Below are 16,752 nucleotides of genomic sequence, written 5' to 3'. Positions count from 1 at the left end.
AACAAAAAAAGTCAACAAAAGCTTAAAAATTAACTTGAGGTTCTCACTCAGAATGAGGGTAGGACCCTTAACATGTTGAATGTAATGTGATCATGTTAAGAAATATAGTCTTTTGGGCTAGTTACAATGATCTCACATTTCAATATGAATTATTTGTTTATCATCCTTGTTTAACAAAAGAAGGAGTGAGGAGATAGAGCTTTTAGACACACCCAAGGGACAACTGGCCTATTTTAGTTTTTTTTTATTTGTAAAGAAAAGAGTACCCAGTGCTTAAATAAATACACTAAATATAGAATTATTGAAGCAAGATTAGGCATATGATAACACATTCGAAAACATAATTATGGTTTCAATGAAATCTTCAGTCAACTAACTTAAGGCTAATGAAAAAACGATCTTAAGTTTTGCTTCATAAAATCAAATACTTGTATGTGGTAGAATTATGGAAGATATGTCATTTAAAAGATATATAATTATTACATATAAAAACTCATTTGAATTTGGGCAATAGTGGACACTGAGAACAACTCTTATTTACACATTTCATCCAATCTTTCTGCACCAAGACTGAAAGCTAGGGGACTAACACACATTGAAGGGTTGATAAGCTCACATGTTAGAGAGGGTGGATTTCTTCATATGAAAACCTTTTATCAATTCTCAGAGGTTATTGTAACAAAACTTTTATGTAGATTCTATTTATTAAATTCTTAATTTGAGCACCGACACACCCACATTTAGGCTTATATCTTAAAAATATTAATGAAAGATGAAGATTGAGCGATGAGTGAAAATAATGTGGTCTTTAAAAAAAACCACGGTAGCAAGTCTCATTTTAAGAAACCATTTTTTTGTGTCTATAAAAAATGCCTTATATTTTTAACATAGATTCCTAACTAAAAGTGTTTAACCCTTTTATCACATTCCATGGTTTTACCTTCCAAGGGTAATCTAAAAAGCTTGACAAGGTTCCAGAACTATGAAGAGATTAGTGCTGATGTTAATGACTCAGGAATTCAATTCCAATACACCCTATCCCAAATCACATCCTCTGAGTAGCTGGATTTCCGAACTACACTACACGTTGAGCAGCCTAATGAGGTTAATGTTGACATAAACACAGAAAGAAGAAATGGCAGATTATGTATTCTGAAATAATATTCTATGCCGCTTTAGTTCTGTGCTATTCCTGGAAAATGTGAGGTTGAATAATTAGAACTTAAAAATGCTCTTCCCTATATATCTAATTGTCGGGATCTCCACCAAGATAACTATAACAATTAGTTTCTGAGAAATTAAATGTCATAGTACTTTTGCATCTCATTGATAAAGTAGTTAAACATTTAAGTGATAGTTTGATAGTTTTATGCTAACTTTTGGTTGTACATGTAAAATCAATACCTACACACATACAATGCCTTTATAATAATACCTAGTATTTTCTTATAGAAATATAGGCTAGTTAAAATATGTTCTTAAAATAAATAATTAACTTGAAATATATATTGGTTTTTTGCATGTTATTAGTAGAAGTCTAATTAACCCAGCTACATGGATACTAGCCTATCTTGGATATATATGAACAAACTTGCTTAATATGAATTTACAATAACCTACATACACATAGGTATATAAATTTTCTTAGTTGTATTTGACTAATAATTTAAATTAAACAAACAGGAAACTCACTTCAGTATTTTAAAAAAAATAAAAAAATAATAGCGTATGATAAGATTGATGTTGTTTTGTGTTTAAGTTTCATTAGTTTAGCTATTGATAATTTTGTTTCATTAGAATATCACATTCTAATGTTTTGGTAGTCTAAATTGGAACTGAAGCTGAGTTCAGATGTACAGTTACTGTAATAATCAAATTTTCACAGAAAAATAGTCCTATCCAATCCTATACTGGGCGCATTTCCTCTGTTCACAACAACATAACAATAGTTACCTCTCTGGTTTTTTGCAAGTACCAAGTCTTGCGTTTACTTCAATTGACATTCTTTAATATGATTCATAGAATTTGAATAAGATCATTGCACCATCAACCACTACAGTACTGGATTACAGTTAATTGCACAGAGTGAAAAAATGTCTATTCAATGGCTTTAAAGAAACCATAGACAAGAACCTAAAATCACCTTCTGGCTACAATATACAACCTGACGATGTAAACTAAAATTAGCATCACAAAATTGTAGTGTGAAAACTAATTAATAATATGGCCTATCAATTTGTGATCTAAATATGGAAAGAACAATGGTCTATAATTTAGCAAATAGATATTGTAGTTTAAGGATCAGCGTCACATCGTAGCACACACGCACCCTACACTCATGAGCGAACCCGAAACCCACACTCATGAGCACAGAGAGTTAGGGCCAGCCCGACACCTGGCATTTTGCATCCCGGGTTATTCAGTAACGTCTTACTCATGATAAGGCAATTCTCTGTTACAATTTTAGTATAATATGTTATTTGTTATCAGTTTTCTTATTATGATGTTTACAATATACACACACTAATCACTTTAGGATGAGATTGCTAAATAAATTTGGATTGGGTAGTGCACTAGGTGACAAATAGGGTGGAAATGCGGCCGGTCTTTATTGACTGCACTTGTGTGTGTGGGTGGATGTTAAACTAGGTAATTCTAAGCAATATATGGGTCAACCTCGATTTTTCTCATATTACAATATAATGTTCCAATAGTCAATTAGAAAAGGAAATGACTAGAATTTCTTGCCGGAAAGCAGTTATAGGGAGCAGGCAACTCATATTACAATATAATGTTCCAATGGTCAATTAGAAAAGGAAATGACTAGAATTTCTTGCTGGAAAGCAGTTATAGGGAGCAGGCAACCGCGAGGATTACCTATTAGTGATCAGGGGCACTGACGTGATCTGGGCTTCAAATTTGGAACTACTCGAGTTAATTTTTTTTCTAAAAGAGCAAGCAGCGCGAAGCGCTGCGCAGCGGGCAAGCATCGTGCGTGATCTTCGTATATACTGAATTGATTCAGGCCAAAAGGAATGACACAGATTCATTTACCAGATTTTTACGGAGATTTTGTATTGGGCGGATTATATTGGTTTACTTTGCTTTCCAGCATGTAATTATGTGTTTAAAATTGTTTTACATACATTACCTACATTATATTGTAATATGTAATAACAATTTATTAGAAATTTTTAATAAAAAAAAAGGATCAGCACGATGCCTGCCCGCTGCGCAGCGCTTCGCGCTGCTTGCTCTTTTAGAAAAAAAAATTAACTCGAGTAGTTCCAAATTTTAAGCCCAGATCACGTCAGTGCCCCTGATCACTAATAGGTAACTCTAAGCAATATATGACCGTCTGGCGGTTGCCTGCTCCCTATAACTGCTTTCCGGCAAGAAATTCTAGTCATTTCCTTTTCTAATTGACTATTGGAACATTATATAGTAATATGAGAAAAATCGAGGTTGACCCATATATTGCTTAGAATTACCTTAAACTACCAGGGTCCAGCTACAGACTCTATTTGGTAATACTAAGTTACAAATACAGAATTACCCTTTAAAATTTTGTCGGATTGGCCTATTACAATTTTTATTGATAGTCATATTTGTGATTCGACCCTCTAAGATTATTATCAGTTACCTGATAAGAACTATCTTCAGTTACTATAAGAGCAGCTGTCGCAGACTGCACTGATGGCCCGAGCATTTGCGATCAAAACATTACAATTAGACTTCTGGAATTTTGAAAATAGGCCTACCTCCTGACAATTTTAATCAAATTCAGTACTAAAATGATGTGTTTATTATGATTTAAATCATTTAAAGGTATATTATAAAGGTGTTTAAGATTCTTAATTGATTCCTCGCCAGTTACCTAGGTCATTGAAGTTAACTTAAGTGAGCATTAGGTTAATTCGGTTGGTTAAATATTTTTGTTCTTTATAACAGCTTCAGCACTTAAGGTTGGGAAGCTAATAATAGTTTACACTGTCTGAATATTGTAAAGGTGGTTTTAGACTGTTATCAAAGGTGTCCCAAAACCCAATATTTACTGAACAATACACTAGATAACTAGTCAATAGGAGCTTAGAGAGATGAGAGTTTGATTCATAGTTTTAATAAAGGAGAAATTCTCAGAAAAATATTACACCATTAAGGCGACTATCACTGTTAGAAATTTTAAGAAGACTTTATACAGAGCCTATACTCATTATTCGATTGTTATTGTTATTATCAAACCATTTGATAAACGCATAATATATATCTTCGATATAATACAGTAATCGTACGCAACAAGAATTATAATACATTACGAAGAATAGAACATTACCTATAACTTTTAATCAAATAAATGTAACATAACATTAAAAATAACAAAACTAATTTTGTCCTAGACCTAAATATAGGAGAAACACAATATTTATAGCTGGCCTTATATCTTGAAGGGACTAGAAACAACTCCCATAACTTTTATTAAACGTTTCACATGATCTTCTTATATTCATTGCCATTTTAAAATTCTCCAAAAATTACTTACTTACAGTTATTCTATGATTGAACACTACAAATTATTGTAATTAATAAGTTGATATCTATATCAATAAATAATATGTGGAACTAAATAAGTTGTAATATAGAATTATTCATTGGCTAAAAACAATCGAAATATTCAATAAAAACAAACAAACTGCGAGTATGAGTATAGGCCATTTATTAAAGTCTACCAAAATTGTTTGCCTAAGATTCTTTGTAAAATTCTTTACATGAAAGTAGCTTAGGTTAGTTTTAATCCATATCTAGGCCTGATGATAAAAGATCACTAACTTAATGATGTATTGAACACACTATAGTTTAATTATTTGTAAAGTCTTAAGTTATAAGGGTGTAAGAATGTTTATAAACAGTCACTAGGATAATTTAAAAAGGTGAATGCATGGTTTACTGTAGGATTATTTTGATAAGAAAAGAGATGAAAATCAAACTTACTGAGCTTTGAGGAGAATTGCCTACGCTAGGAGATCTTTGTACTGTTACTAGCGCCATTGAATTATATTGCTTAAGTCATTGCCACAATCACTCACTTTAATTCGAAAATAAGTATAACGTCAAAATTTCAACACTAATATTACTGAGAAGAATTAACTTAAACACACAACAAACAATCATTGACAACCAGCCATTCATAAACCGATGCCTTCCAGATTTTGATTATATTTGAAATTTAAAAAATCAAACCACGGACCCACATACATAGAATTGTATATTCTATGTATTATTTACAGGATATAAAAACAAATTTACACATTAGTACTGTATGAAATATAGTAATATCATTTTAATTATTATCGTTATACAAATATTGTTGCTTTGGTTGTTATTTAATGCCGTTATATATAGCATTCTATATATTTTGTTTCTGTGGTATTGTGATTTAGCTTATACTATATCTGGCTTCTAATATTGTTGCTATTATTGTATTTTATTTTTTAAGGGCAAACCCGTTTTACAATCAAAAATAAAACCCAATATAGTTATAAATAATGACTATAGAAAAAATAATACATATCTAACAGTGTTAACAGGTAAGTTAATAAAATTAGAATTATTAGTGATACATGTATAAACGCTCGGGAGCTGGAGCAAAATTTTGTTGGTGGAAAATAACTCTACTGAGACACTTGTTAAAGACAGAAGATGGCACTATACATCTTGTTACTCTTTTTCATCAGTGGATACAGCGATCATGACTGTAAAGTTAAGACATGGTTATCTTGAAAACGAAGTCTTGAGAACGAACAATTCCGAGAAACCGGAATTCTAGCAATGCAAGGAGTTCAGGGCCAAGAACCACACCATGATATTCAAAAGCTTTTATAACAACAAGAGATCAACCATTCTTCTACTCAATAGTAAAAGAGGAAGCTGAAGTGACCTTGATGTTATAGTATCACATACTATTGTTCTCGTTATTTATCTTTCATACGGTTTGTTTGTTGTACGAGAGATCAATGCAAGCATGGGTTGTGGCGTGTTGTTGCTGGCTGTAAGGGAAGAATAACTAGTGGCGGGATAATCGACCGAATTCAACAATCTAGCGATCGTTACTGCTCATCTATCTTCCTGGATCCTTTACCTTCGCTGTTTACATTAACACTTGTTTACTCTACGACACAAAACGGGAGAAAAAAAATATAGAATAATTTAACGCCAAAGAACAAAACGGGTTTATAAAACCGGAACGAAGCGTGACGTCACGGCATCGTCTAATACTGATAATCAGTTGATAAGAATGACAATGTGCTAATTCCGCTTGGTGAGGGGGGAAATGGGTTGTGGTAACTGCTTGTAAGGCTAAAGCCACACTTTCGATGATGTGTCTCGAACTATAAGTACTTAGCTTGGATTGAAGCAAACTGTTAAAAAATTGATTGGACTATATAAAAATGGTATACTTTTTCCTTTTTCGTATAATGTATTATTTATTTATTACCATTCTAACGGTTACACCAGCTTAAATTTTACTATCATAACTACCATGACTACCATTATCGGCCCCGTTAGCGCAGATTACGAGATACTAATTCTGTCTCTAAATCTGTGCCAAGATCTAAGAACGATGTGTGCAGCTTATATACCACCACTGAAATCATCGGCAACATACTACTCCTTGATAGCTGCCGCACTACCTGGTTGACAGTATCCAGACATCAGCAACATAGGAGACTTCAATCAACCCAGTACGAACTGAACCCTACCATGGTCACCAAAAATGAACACAGCTTCACAGCACCTCGCTGACTTGGTCGACGTCTTCTCTCTTAATCAAGTTAATTCTATTCGCAACACTCGTGGTGTCATTCTCGACCTCATATTTTCCTTAGATCACAATTTGACTACCTCTAAAGCCCTGGACGTACTGCTAGAGGAGGCGCACATCCCATATCTCTGCTCTGCCGCCAATAGCATCCTATGACTGTAAATTTTCTGACCCAACTTACCTGCCGGACTCCCGCAGGTGTAATCTAGTTTAAATAAGGGAGTTCCTAACCAACATAGACTTGGATCAATTATCGGATCTTAATGATTCCTTCCAGAACCTCGTCTTCTCTATCAGCGAAATTGTCTCCAATCATACCTCCTTAAGAGAGATTAGTGAGCACGTTTTCGAACATGGTTCACCAGAGAACTCAAGGGCTTAACCATACAAAAGAAAATTGCTCATAAGGCACATAGATCGTTCCTCAGTCAAGCCGACTACATCAGATTCAGCTTTATCAGACGAAAATGTGTCAGCCTGTCTAGAACCTGCTATCACAACCACAACTCTCGTATTGACTCGGTCTTTCCAACTAACCCTAAAGGAATCTGGAGCCACATCAACCAATTGAGGAAGTTCTCCTCAGTTCCGGCAACACAGCATAGAAATGTCAGTGCCTGAAGGTAAGTGCAATCTACTTGCCACTTATTTCTCTGACGTTTTCATTCAGAATCCTCACCTCTCAAGCAAACATCTTATGCCTTTGATAATTGCATTTCCCTTACAACTTACGAATTGAAAGAGGAAATTGTGTGTAGGAGGTTTATTAGTTTGGTTAGCTCTAAAGGTTGTGGCCCTGATTGCATTTCACATTCTGTCCTGCGCTGACTCGCCTGCCCCGCGTCTAACCAGCTCCACTGAGATCGTGGCATAAAATTGCAGATCTACGACTCCTAAAGAAGCTACTATCTGGAGATGTCGACGGCCTCGTATTACTTTCGTTGCTGGAGATAATAATCCCTTCTAGAACACAGCCCCAAGCATTACTTACAAACCGATCCCATCCGATGAACTACCAACATCATGCAACTATCCCTATATCTATGTGGCTGGATAACAAGGTTTCACCTCAATTAAATATTTTTGGGACCTCAGCCAAGCTTGTTTCAAGAGGCAGGTCTGTTCAATTCTCCTGAATGCTGACAAGCTTTGAGCTGTGAACAGGTCGGTGATGTTTCAGATTAAGATCCATAAAAGCTGCCTAAAATCTGTTGTCTTATTTATTACCAATTGCTGTCATTATATTTTTGAATTATTTGTCTATTTATTAATACCTGTAGCTGGTCATCTATAGAATAATATTTATTGTGTTATTTATCATATTTATTAGGTTTCCTTACCTTTTAAAGATTGCTGTCAACATTATTATTATATTATTTATCTATTTAACATTACGTGTGGTCAGTCAACATCAAATTGTTCTTTATTACTGCATCGTTCTATATTATTACATTATTTACCATATTTATTATTATCAATTGATTCTTATTATATATTACTGTATTATTTTTTATATTATTTGTTGCTGTTATTATTATTACTATTATATTGGCTACGTTTTCACTATTTAGTTAGTATACTTACAAATGCTTTTCTATCACTAAAGTTCTTGTTCTTGTTCCATGCATGCAATGTTGTACTTTTTATGTAACGGAGTTTCCCAAAAATAAATGCATAATCTTACGAGGTTAGGCGCTGGCAATTAATTGTAAATTTGACATTAAATAGCAAAGAATAATCAATGTCGCAATGCCATGTAACTGTTAATAGCTATATTTTGAAATTGATGTATGTCTTCTGATTGCATATTATTATAAAAAGATAAAACGGAATATAAAACTATTGGAACTTACGTACATGTCCTAAAATTGAATATTCAAATTTGAAAAACTTATGGATGTAATAAAATTTAATTAAGTGGCAAAAGTTAATAACATTTGCAATAAATTTATTATACTTGACAGAATATATCGAGATAAAGAGCTAAATATAAAATATAATCATGTTAAAATACACATTTTGGTGTAACATTTGTATAGACCATTGTAATTCAGACCAAACGAAACTGATCAGTTCAGTGGTGGTGCAGAGGTGAGCTGTGTGTATATAAACACAATACTTTAAAGCTATGTTAGAGTAGATGGAATTTATAATCTTATACATTTAATAATTTGGTTCTAATATATTTTTCTTTATATTACTGTACAAACACATATAAGAGTACCATACAAATCTTTAGACATAAAATTAAACAGCTAAAAACCGGACTATTCACTGCAACCATGGTTGATATACAATGCGTCTATATTTTTGTGGGGGGCTTTAGTTGGAGATTTAAATGGAACAATTATGTCTGGCAGAAGATAACCATCAAGAGTTCTGCTAGGTCTTCCACATGTCGCCAGTTGTAAAACATTTTATTTGCCTGGGTTTTCTTACAGGGTGCAGTCTTTTTATTTACAAAAATTTCTTTACATAAAAATTTAAAGAAATTGATTCACCACCCACTAAACATGAATATAATACAAGGCATAAACACAGATGTGCCTTTCTACATATTTTGTTCTACTAATGATGTTCTTTCATACATAGATTTCTTTAAGATTGTTTTGATCAATCCAACATGCTGTATTAACAAACAAAAATCATCACAGTTTTGACATTGAAGACAATGAGACTAATGTTAATAGACTTACAGTTATTACAGTTGCACTTCAAAAATAAGCCTACAGCTTTAAGCTGAACACTTATTACAATTTTGCCATAGGAAAGTCCAACTATTAAGAATTATAGTAAATTTATTAGTAAGCTTAAACTTTTCTTGGTGAAACAATGCTTTTATGATTTAAAATATATCCATATGAGCTTTTAAAAAGTTATTGTTTACCACCATATGGAAGGATGTTGTGTCCCCATCTTGACGATTATTTGGACCACTCCAATGTCTAATCAGGTGACAAGTAAATGAGTGAAGTTTAGTAATTTTTATAATTCCTAGAATTCGTTTTCAGAGTCCTAGAGATGACAATAGACAATATTCTTTATTTGCAATTTCTTTAAGAAATACAATGGCGTCAACATGTGATAATCTTGCTTTACAATTTTATGTATCTATTTGTTTATTAATTTTGTGTAATGTTTTTGTCATCTTATAAAAGGTCAAAAAACTCCTTGGTCGAGTATAAGGGTCGCTCCACTAGCCAGTTCTGAAGTTCATTTTTTAACTGGTTTCCTCTCTTGTCCTTAAGGTTTTGTGGCAATGAGTTGATGATTTTGCGGCCAATGTATGAAGGTTTTTTGCTAAATGTTGTTGTGTGGTGTGAATAGGAAGACTGTAGTCGGCTGCTCTCCTAGTGTTGTATGAATGTATGTCTTCATTTCTTGGAAGGTCCAGCTGATTGGTGTAGATGACAACTGGCAAGTATGTAGAGTGATGTGACCGGTTAAGATCTTAAGTGACTTAAATGACTTCTCTGCAGCTATCTGTAGGGCCTAGGCCTGCAAGTGTTCTAATAGCTTTTTTTTGGAGGATCAGGATTTTGTTAAGGTTGGCCTCGGATGTTGAGCCCCAAGAAATTAATCCATATCTAATGTGAGATTCCACCATCGTGTAGTAGGCTGTTTTGGCTAATTCCGGGCCTCCCATCCACATCATTCTTTTGACTACAAATATCCCAGATGAGAGTTTCTTGGTCAGTGCATTAATATGATCTCCCCAGGAAAGGTCAGCATCAATTGTGAGCCCCAGTAGTTTTGTCTTTTGTTTCTGTTGAAATATTGGGAATATCTGGTATTTGTTCATGTCTTCTGCTAAAATTGATATGTGTGGTTTTGGATGGATTGATAGCTAAGTCGTTTTGAAGACAGTATTGGAGTGCTTTGTCTGTAGATGATAAAATGCTAGTTACTAATTCATGTGATGTGTCATTTGCAAATAGAAGAGTTGTATCGTCTGCGTACATTATAGTCTCTACATTGTCATCATTGATAAAAACAGAAAAGTCGTTGGTGAAAAGAATAAATAAAAAGGGGCCCAGTATTGAGCTTGAGGCACTCCTCTTCTCACTGGCAGTGGCTTTGATCTGTATACACATCTTATTCCATTCAGATTTTGTTGAATTTCAGTAATTTGTGTGCGATCTTTCAGGTAGCTAGCCACCCAATCTTTTTGCTAGGCCGTCAATACCTAAAGCCAAGAGTTTTCTCAGGATGAGGTCATGACCCAAGCAATCGAAGGCTTTGCTGTAGTCAAGTAGAATAGCTGAGACATGTTTGCCGTCTTCCAGGTTGTCTGTGATTTTTTCAAGTAAATTGGTAACAGCTGTGGTGGTGGATCTACCTTTGAGAAATCCATGTTGATTTTTTTGTAATAAGTTCATTCTTTTCCATGTAGTCTAGCATTCTTGACAGAGCTATCTTTTCTATTATTTTTGAGAGTGTTGATATTAGCGAGATAGGGCGGTAATTCTCTGGTTTGATGAGGGATCCTTTCTTGTGTTTTTGGATATATTTTAGCAGTTTTTAAAGCAGAGGGGAATTGTCCTGAACTAAATGATTTGTTTATTATGCTGACTAATGGAGGTGCTAGTTGTTTGGCACAGTGTTTTACGACCTTTGATGGAACCTCATCTACTCCACAAGATAACTTAGATTTTAATGAGGATATTGTTGCAATGACTTCCTTTGTGTTAGTAGGTTTTAAAAAATAGTAATCGGGTATCACTTTGTGGGAGGGTAATTTGGTGATTTATTATTGTGTTTTTAAATTGTTCGCGATTGTTTTCCAATGTGGAAGCTGCTATTTTCGAAAAGTATTTATTAAAGTGTTCAGCCACAAGTAAACAGGGTTATCCTCTATTTTGCCATCCATCTCCAACTGCATATTTGCTTCACCTTTTTGTTTATTTTTGTTTCTCCGAGTTGATTGTGTCCCAGATTGGCTTTACTCTTGTTGTCAGCCTGATTAATATATTCTGCTGTTATGCTTCGTTTGAGATTTCGGAGTTTAAGGTCGTAGGTTTTCTTTTTTTCTGTCATTGCTATTTTGTCATCATTATTTCCAGTTAGTTCATATCTGTGTAAGGCAGTTAGAAAGTCTTCTTTAGAATTTTTACTTCTTCATCGTATTGTACATTAAGCTTTCCTACTTGGTTTTGCTAGTACTTTCTTCTTAGGAACATACATGGTCTAGTGTTTGTCTTACTGTTGTTAAAAACCAGTTATAGTCTCTTCAACATCTGTGCAGCATGCATGCACGCTCTCCCAATTTTCTAGAAAGAATTCGTCTTTAAGTATATCAAGATTTTTCCTTGAAAATATTCTCCTCACAGTAGCTTCTTTCTTAGAGGACAAATTTGTTTGCATGTTGACGGTGCAAATCTGGCCAGTGTGATCTGATATCCCAGTCTGTACTACTGTAAAGTTCACCATATCTTCTGATATGTTTGTGCAAATACAATCAATAGATGTTCTGGAGTGATAAGTAGTCCTTGTCTCTGGGAGAGATAGCCGCTTGATACCAAAAATTGATAGTTCATCCTCAAAGAAAGTGTTGTCTGTATTTACGGTTAATCTGTCTATATTGACATCTCCCATTAAGATTTGGAGTTTAGCTTCAGCTTTATATGTAGTATGTACGTCAGCTAATATGTCAACAGCTAATTTGACTTGTCCTCCTGGAGGTCGATAAAACACCAAGTACATAGAGTGTTTTATTCTGGATATTAATTTTGTTGTTAATGCAGTTTCACATACCAGTTCCACGTTCCTATTAGATATGTCTATTGCTTCTGTTTTTAGGTTACGTTTTTCCTGTACATAGATTGCAACTCCTCCCATTTTATGATTTTTCCTACTGTAAGATGTTACTACTTCATATCCACTAATCTTGGTGAGTAATAGCTTTTCTGTGCTCAATCCATGTTCAGAAAGTATCAGTATTGTTGGTTTTAAATCATTCATTAGATGGTTTATTCTCTCTACTTTTTTTGATAGTCCTTGGACATTTTGATGAAATATAGTTATGGGAGCTATTTCATCTTGTGTAGGATAGAATTCCAAAATATTTTGATTTTGTGTTTTTTTGTAGCCTGTTTGTGCCTTGTCTTTCTTGGATGTCGAAAATTCTAAAAAGGAGCTTTTTCAGTATGGTAATACTGATCTGAAGAGGTGTTGTTCGTGAGTTTTGTCTCATGTCCATTTTCCTGGGTTTCTTGGTGGTCTTCACCTACTGTAATGGGTGGGCAGCAAGGTGTGGTGTGTCATGGTTGAGTTCTCTTGAGTAATCGGCAAGGGTGTGTTATTACCTTTCTCCGTATTTTCCAGAGTAGAGGCACTGTGAGTCTGAAGTGTAAGAGATTGACTTAGTGGGATGTGTTCATCTGCTTGCGTGTGTGGTACTATGTGTGATTCAGCCCTAAGATGTTTTGCTAGATCATTGTCCGAATAACTGTTCATTTGCTTCACCCATTTGCTTAGTGTGTCATTTGCCACTGGTGAGAAATATTTGAAGGTTTTTCTGTGTCTTGTAATTGCCACAATGCAGTGTGATTTAGAGTTGTAGAGCTCCTCTTCTGGGACCTTTGATGTTCGTACAACCGCAATGTGGTCAGTTTGTTTTCCTTGATATTCGTGGATAGATGACACATCATACCCTAATTTTTTGTAGCTCCAGTTTTTTCAGATTGTTTAAACACTAGTACTTTGTGTTCATGTTTGTCAATGTTGAGTTTTTTTATGTCGTCCAGTTGAAAAGTTTGTGTTTCTTTCTTTATGGAGCTGCATGTTGTCATTCCTTTGTGGGTAGAAATGAGACATTAGAGCTGCCACACTGTTTGTGCACCTGTATGAATGGTGTAGGATTTTATCAACAGTTGTCAGCTTCATGATGTCGTAGTAGGTTAAGTCATGTGTTGTTCTATTTATATAAGGTATCTGGTTAATGTCACCAATGAGAAGGGCTTCCTGAGCATTTGCTAATGCGCATGCATAGAGTATTTCACCAGCGTGCATCATCAGGGCTTCGTCCAAAAATCACTCTTTGTAGGTGCCTCCCGATTTCCATATATTTTGTCTTGTTTATCAGGAATGAGTGGACTGTCCTGCATGCATCCTTTGTGTCATCACGGTTTGGTTGTTTCTGGCTTAGTCTCTCTTGAAAATCTTTTGCCCCTTCTTTCGTTAGGGAAAAGCACTAGGTCTCCATCTTTATAGTTATTGATGATAAAAGTGGTTTTAACCACACCCTGGTACTCCCTGAACCAATTTGATTTTGATGTTAGAGGGATCTTTAATTTGGAGGTGTTTTACACTTTTGTAGAGTCTGATTTGGTTGTTCATAATGACTGTTTCGTCAGAGACTAAAAATAATTTCATTTGTTGGTTTGGCACTCGAGGGAACCGAGTACTTGAAATTGTTGTTGCATTGAAGTTCTATGAAAATGAGTACCATCAAAGCCAAATTGATAATTTTATTTTTGGATGGTTACCTAAAAAGCAGTTTTCCCGTCTTAAGATCAATTACATCGTAACTGAATTTCGAAGCAGTCAGCTTCTTCTTAATTTGGTCCAACGTGCTGTTGTTTAGTGTGTTATTTTTGTAGAATTGGGAGAATTTTTGAAGAAGTGTGTATTCTGCAGTTTTCCATAGTGTTTTTTGTTCTTCCATTGCAGCCACTGCAAAGCTTTGTACCATTGATTCTTCTCCTATTTTAGTTAAGTGTAGAGCAGGGGTTACAGTCTCATTGCTTCTCCAGACATTGTAGATACCTGTCTTAGGTGCCAAACGGGATATTGTAAGTTGTGAAATTGTATTGATCCTCAAGTATTCTGTCCAAAGATTTTTTTAATTGTTTTGTCAATGGTATAGAATCTGGAATCTATGTAAGTATGCATTGCAGGAGAATTGTTGAAAGACTTGAAGGATATCCGCAACACAGGTGATACCTAGTTGCAGCGAGCTAAGCATGTCATTTACATCCAATGAGAAAAGTACTGGGAATTTGATGCATTCGTTGATAGTTTCGTTAAATTTGAAAAGTTTTTTCTTTCCAGTTGTTTTGCTCTGATGAGAAACATATTACAAAGTAGATCTTCTCTTTGTCTAAAAAATGTCACAAAGCTATTGTATGAGAGTTTGTGTTCATTCACCCCTTTTAAAAATATCCTCCGCTGTTTCTGAGGTTAATGTCAAGGAGCATTTTGTTTTTTCTACGTCAAAGAACCCAATCTCACACAATTTAGGTCTATCATCATCGTTGCAAAGAGTTGTAGATATTAGTGGTGTTTCATCTGGACAGTTTTAGCTTTCCAATCACTGGTATATCTTGAGGGTCTATGGTGGAGATGCGACCGGGTATTAGAGTTAACTGCTACAGCTCTAATAATTCTCCTGCTCATGCTTTCTTGTCTGAGTGATTTCATTGTCCTCATCATCGCTAAGTTCTTGAGGAGAGGCATCTCTTGCAGCTCGCTATCAAGTAGTAAAATGTGAAGGTCGCCGTCGCTTTTCGGAGATGAACTCTTCAAACTCGTTGCAGTATTTGCAAGCTCGTTGACCACCAGTTATAAAGGATTAGTAATAGTAAATTCGTACTTACATATCTACAATATATAGCACAGTAGATATATCACAAAATAGTAGATAGGGCCATGTTTATATATACTTTTTTAAGTAGGTAGATAGTAATCTACTTTTTGGATAGCTCGTATATATTCAAATCTTTACTAGAAATGAGATTATTTAGCCCAACCATACAAAAAACAAAATATTGAATAATCATCATTATGCATTATATATTACTCTAACTATTATAATTGTTATACAGTGATTTTATAAATCATCATTGAGGTTATAAGCTTTGTCGAAATCACTATAATTCTAAAATAAATCGCCTGAAAAGTTAATAAAAATTAGCTACAACAACTATTATACAAAGAAAAAAAGGCAATACATTGAAGAAGCTACACAACAATTTATCCACTAAAACTTTATTTATACATATATTTTACACTATACATAAATACAAAATCAGTAAAATACTTGCGTTATTTACATTTATAATAAATACAAATAAAACTTTGATAAATGATTACAAAGCTCCATCTCAAGGTACAAATATTGATCTAATAAAATAATTACTAATAAAAAATCCGTATCGGATTGCAAATAGATTTCTTTAAGATTGTTTTGATCAATCCAACATGCTGTATTAACAAACAAAAATCATCACAGTTTTGACATTGAAGACAATGAGACTAATTTTAATAGACTTTCACTTTGAGGATGGCATATCTGAGAATGCTGACAAAAGTGCGCTGTATTTCTCCGACCAGAATGTGGTCGGACGTCTGGTCGGATGCGACCGCTTGCCAGTGCATGAGGTTGGCAGGCTTGTAGTTGCCATGCGAGCATGCCTCGGCCAGGCACACCTTGCCCACCTGTGTCAGTAGACTCACTACGTCCTCTACCAATGGTGGAAACGCCTCGCAGATTCTCACCAGTGCCGGCAACGTCGGCACAAACAATTCAGCACGGTTTTCTGATGACAGCACTGGAACACAATTGTTAATTAGCTTCTTAGTAGAAGTTAATATGACTCAAAAGACTTCACTTGTTTTTTTAAAAGACCATTTTTTTAATCATTTCCGGAATTTCATATATAACATTTTTATTTTTTTTTAAAGACAGGCTGACCATCTTTTAAGCCAATCCTCATGGAGTGTGGATGTGTGAACATCTTATCATACAGAATAAGGGGGAGAGTTTATAAAGTACTGGTAAAAAGTGCTAACATCACAGACAGGATTTGAACCTTTGCTATCTCTAGCTCAGATCCAAAGTCCTACGTCTTAGACCGCTTAGTCATCGGCACTCCAAAAGTATGTGGATTAAACATGACATTGTGATATACAAAGAAATAAAAAGATACAAT

The 16,752-nt window shown here is 34.5% G+C and overlaps 2 protein-coding genes across 3 annotated transcripts in view; both read right to left on the bottom strand.

The window, feature by feature from the left end:
- LOC124367465 (protein phosphatase Slingshot) overlaps positions 1–5,188 on the bottom strand; it is a 311,228-nt gene extending 306,040 nt beyond the window's left edge. The window contains exon 1 of the mRNA XM_046824292.1: positions 4,990–5,188. Within this exon, the coding sequence (XP_046680248.1) occupies positions 4,990–5,046 (57 nt within the window). The 5' untranslated portion in view covers positions 5,047–5,188. The remainder of the gene's footprint in view (positions 1–4,989) is intronic.
- Positions 5,189–9,408: 4,220 nt separating this feature from the next.
- Positions 9,409–16,752, bottom strand: part of LOC124367464 (integrator complex subunit 2) — a 41,978-nt gene continuing 34,634 nt past the window's right edge. Inside the window, exons 18-19 of one of the 2 annotated variants that reach the window (XM_046824290.1) lie at positions 16,081–16,371; positions 9,409–9,502 (exon numbers count right to left, since the gene is read on the bottom strand). In XM_046824290.1, the coding sequence (XP_046680246.1) occupies positions 16,082–16,371 (290 nt within the window). In that variant the 3' untranslated portion in view covers positions 9,409–9,502; position 16,081. Of the gene's footprint in view, positions 9,503–15,797; positions 16,372–16,752 lie in introns of those variants that run through there. The other variant, XM_046824289.1, reaches the window with a different exon arrangement.

This window comes from Homalodisca vitripennis, chromosome 8 (assembly GCF_021130785.1).
Source record: "Homalodisca vitripennis isolate AUS2020 chromosome 8, UT_GWSS_2.1, whole genome shotgun sequence".
NCBI lineage: Eukaryota > Metazoa > Arthropoda > Insecta > Hemiptera > Cicadellidae > Homalodisca > Homalodisca vitripennis.
The sequence above is the reverse complement of the archived record's forward strand: the minus strand, read 5'-3'. Positions and strand labels throughout refer to the sequence as shown.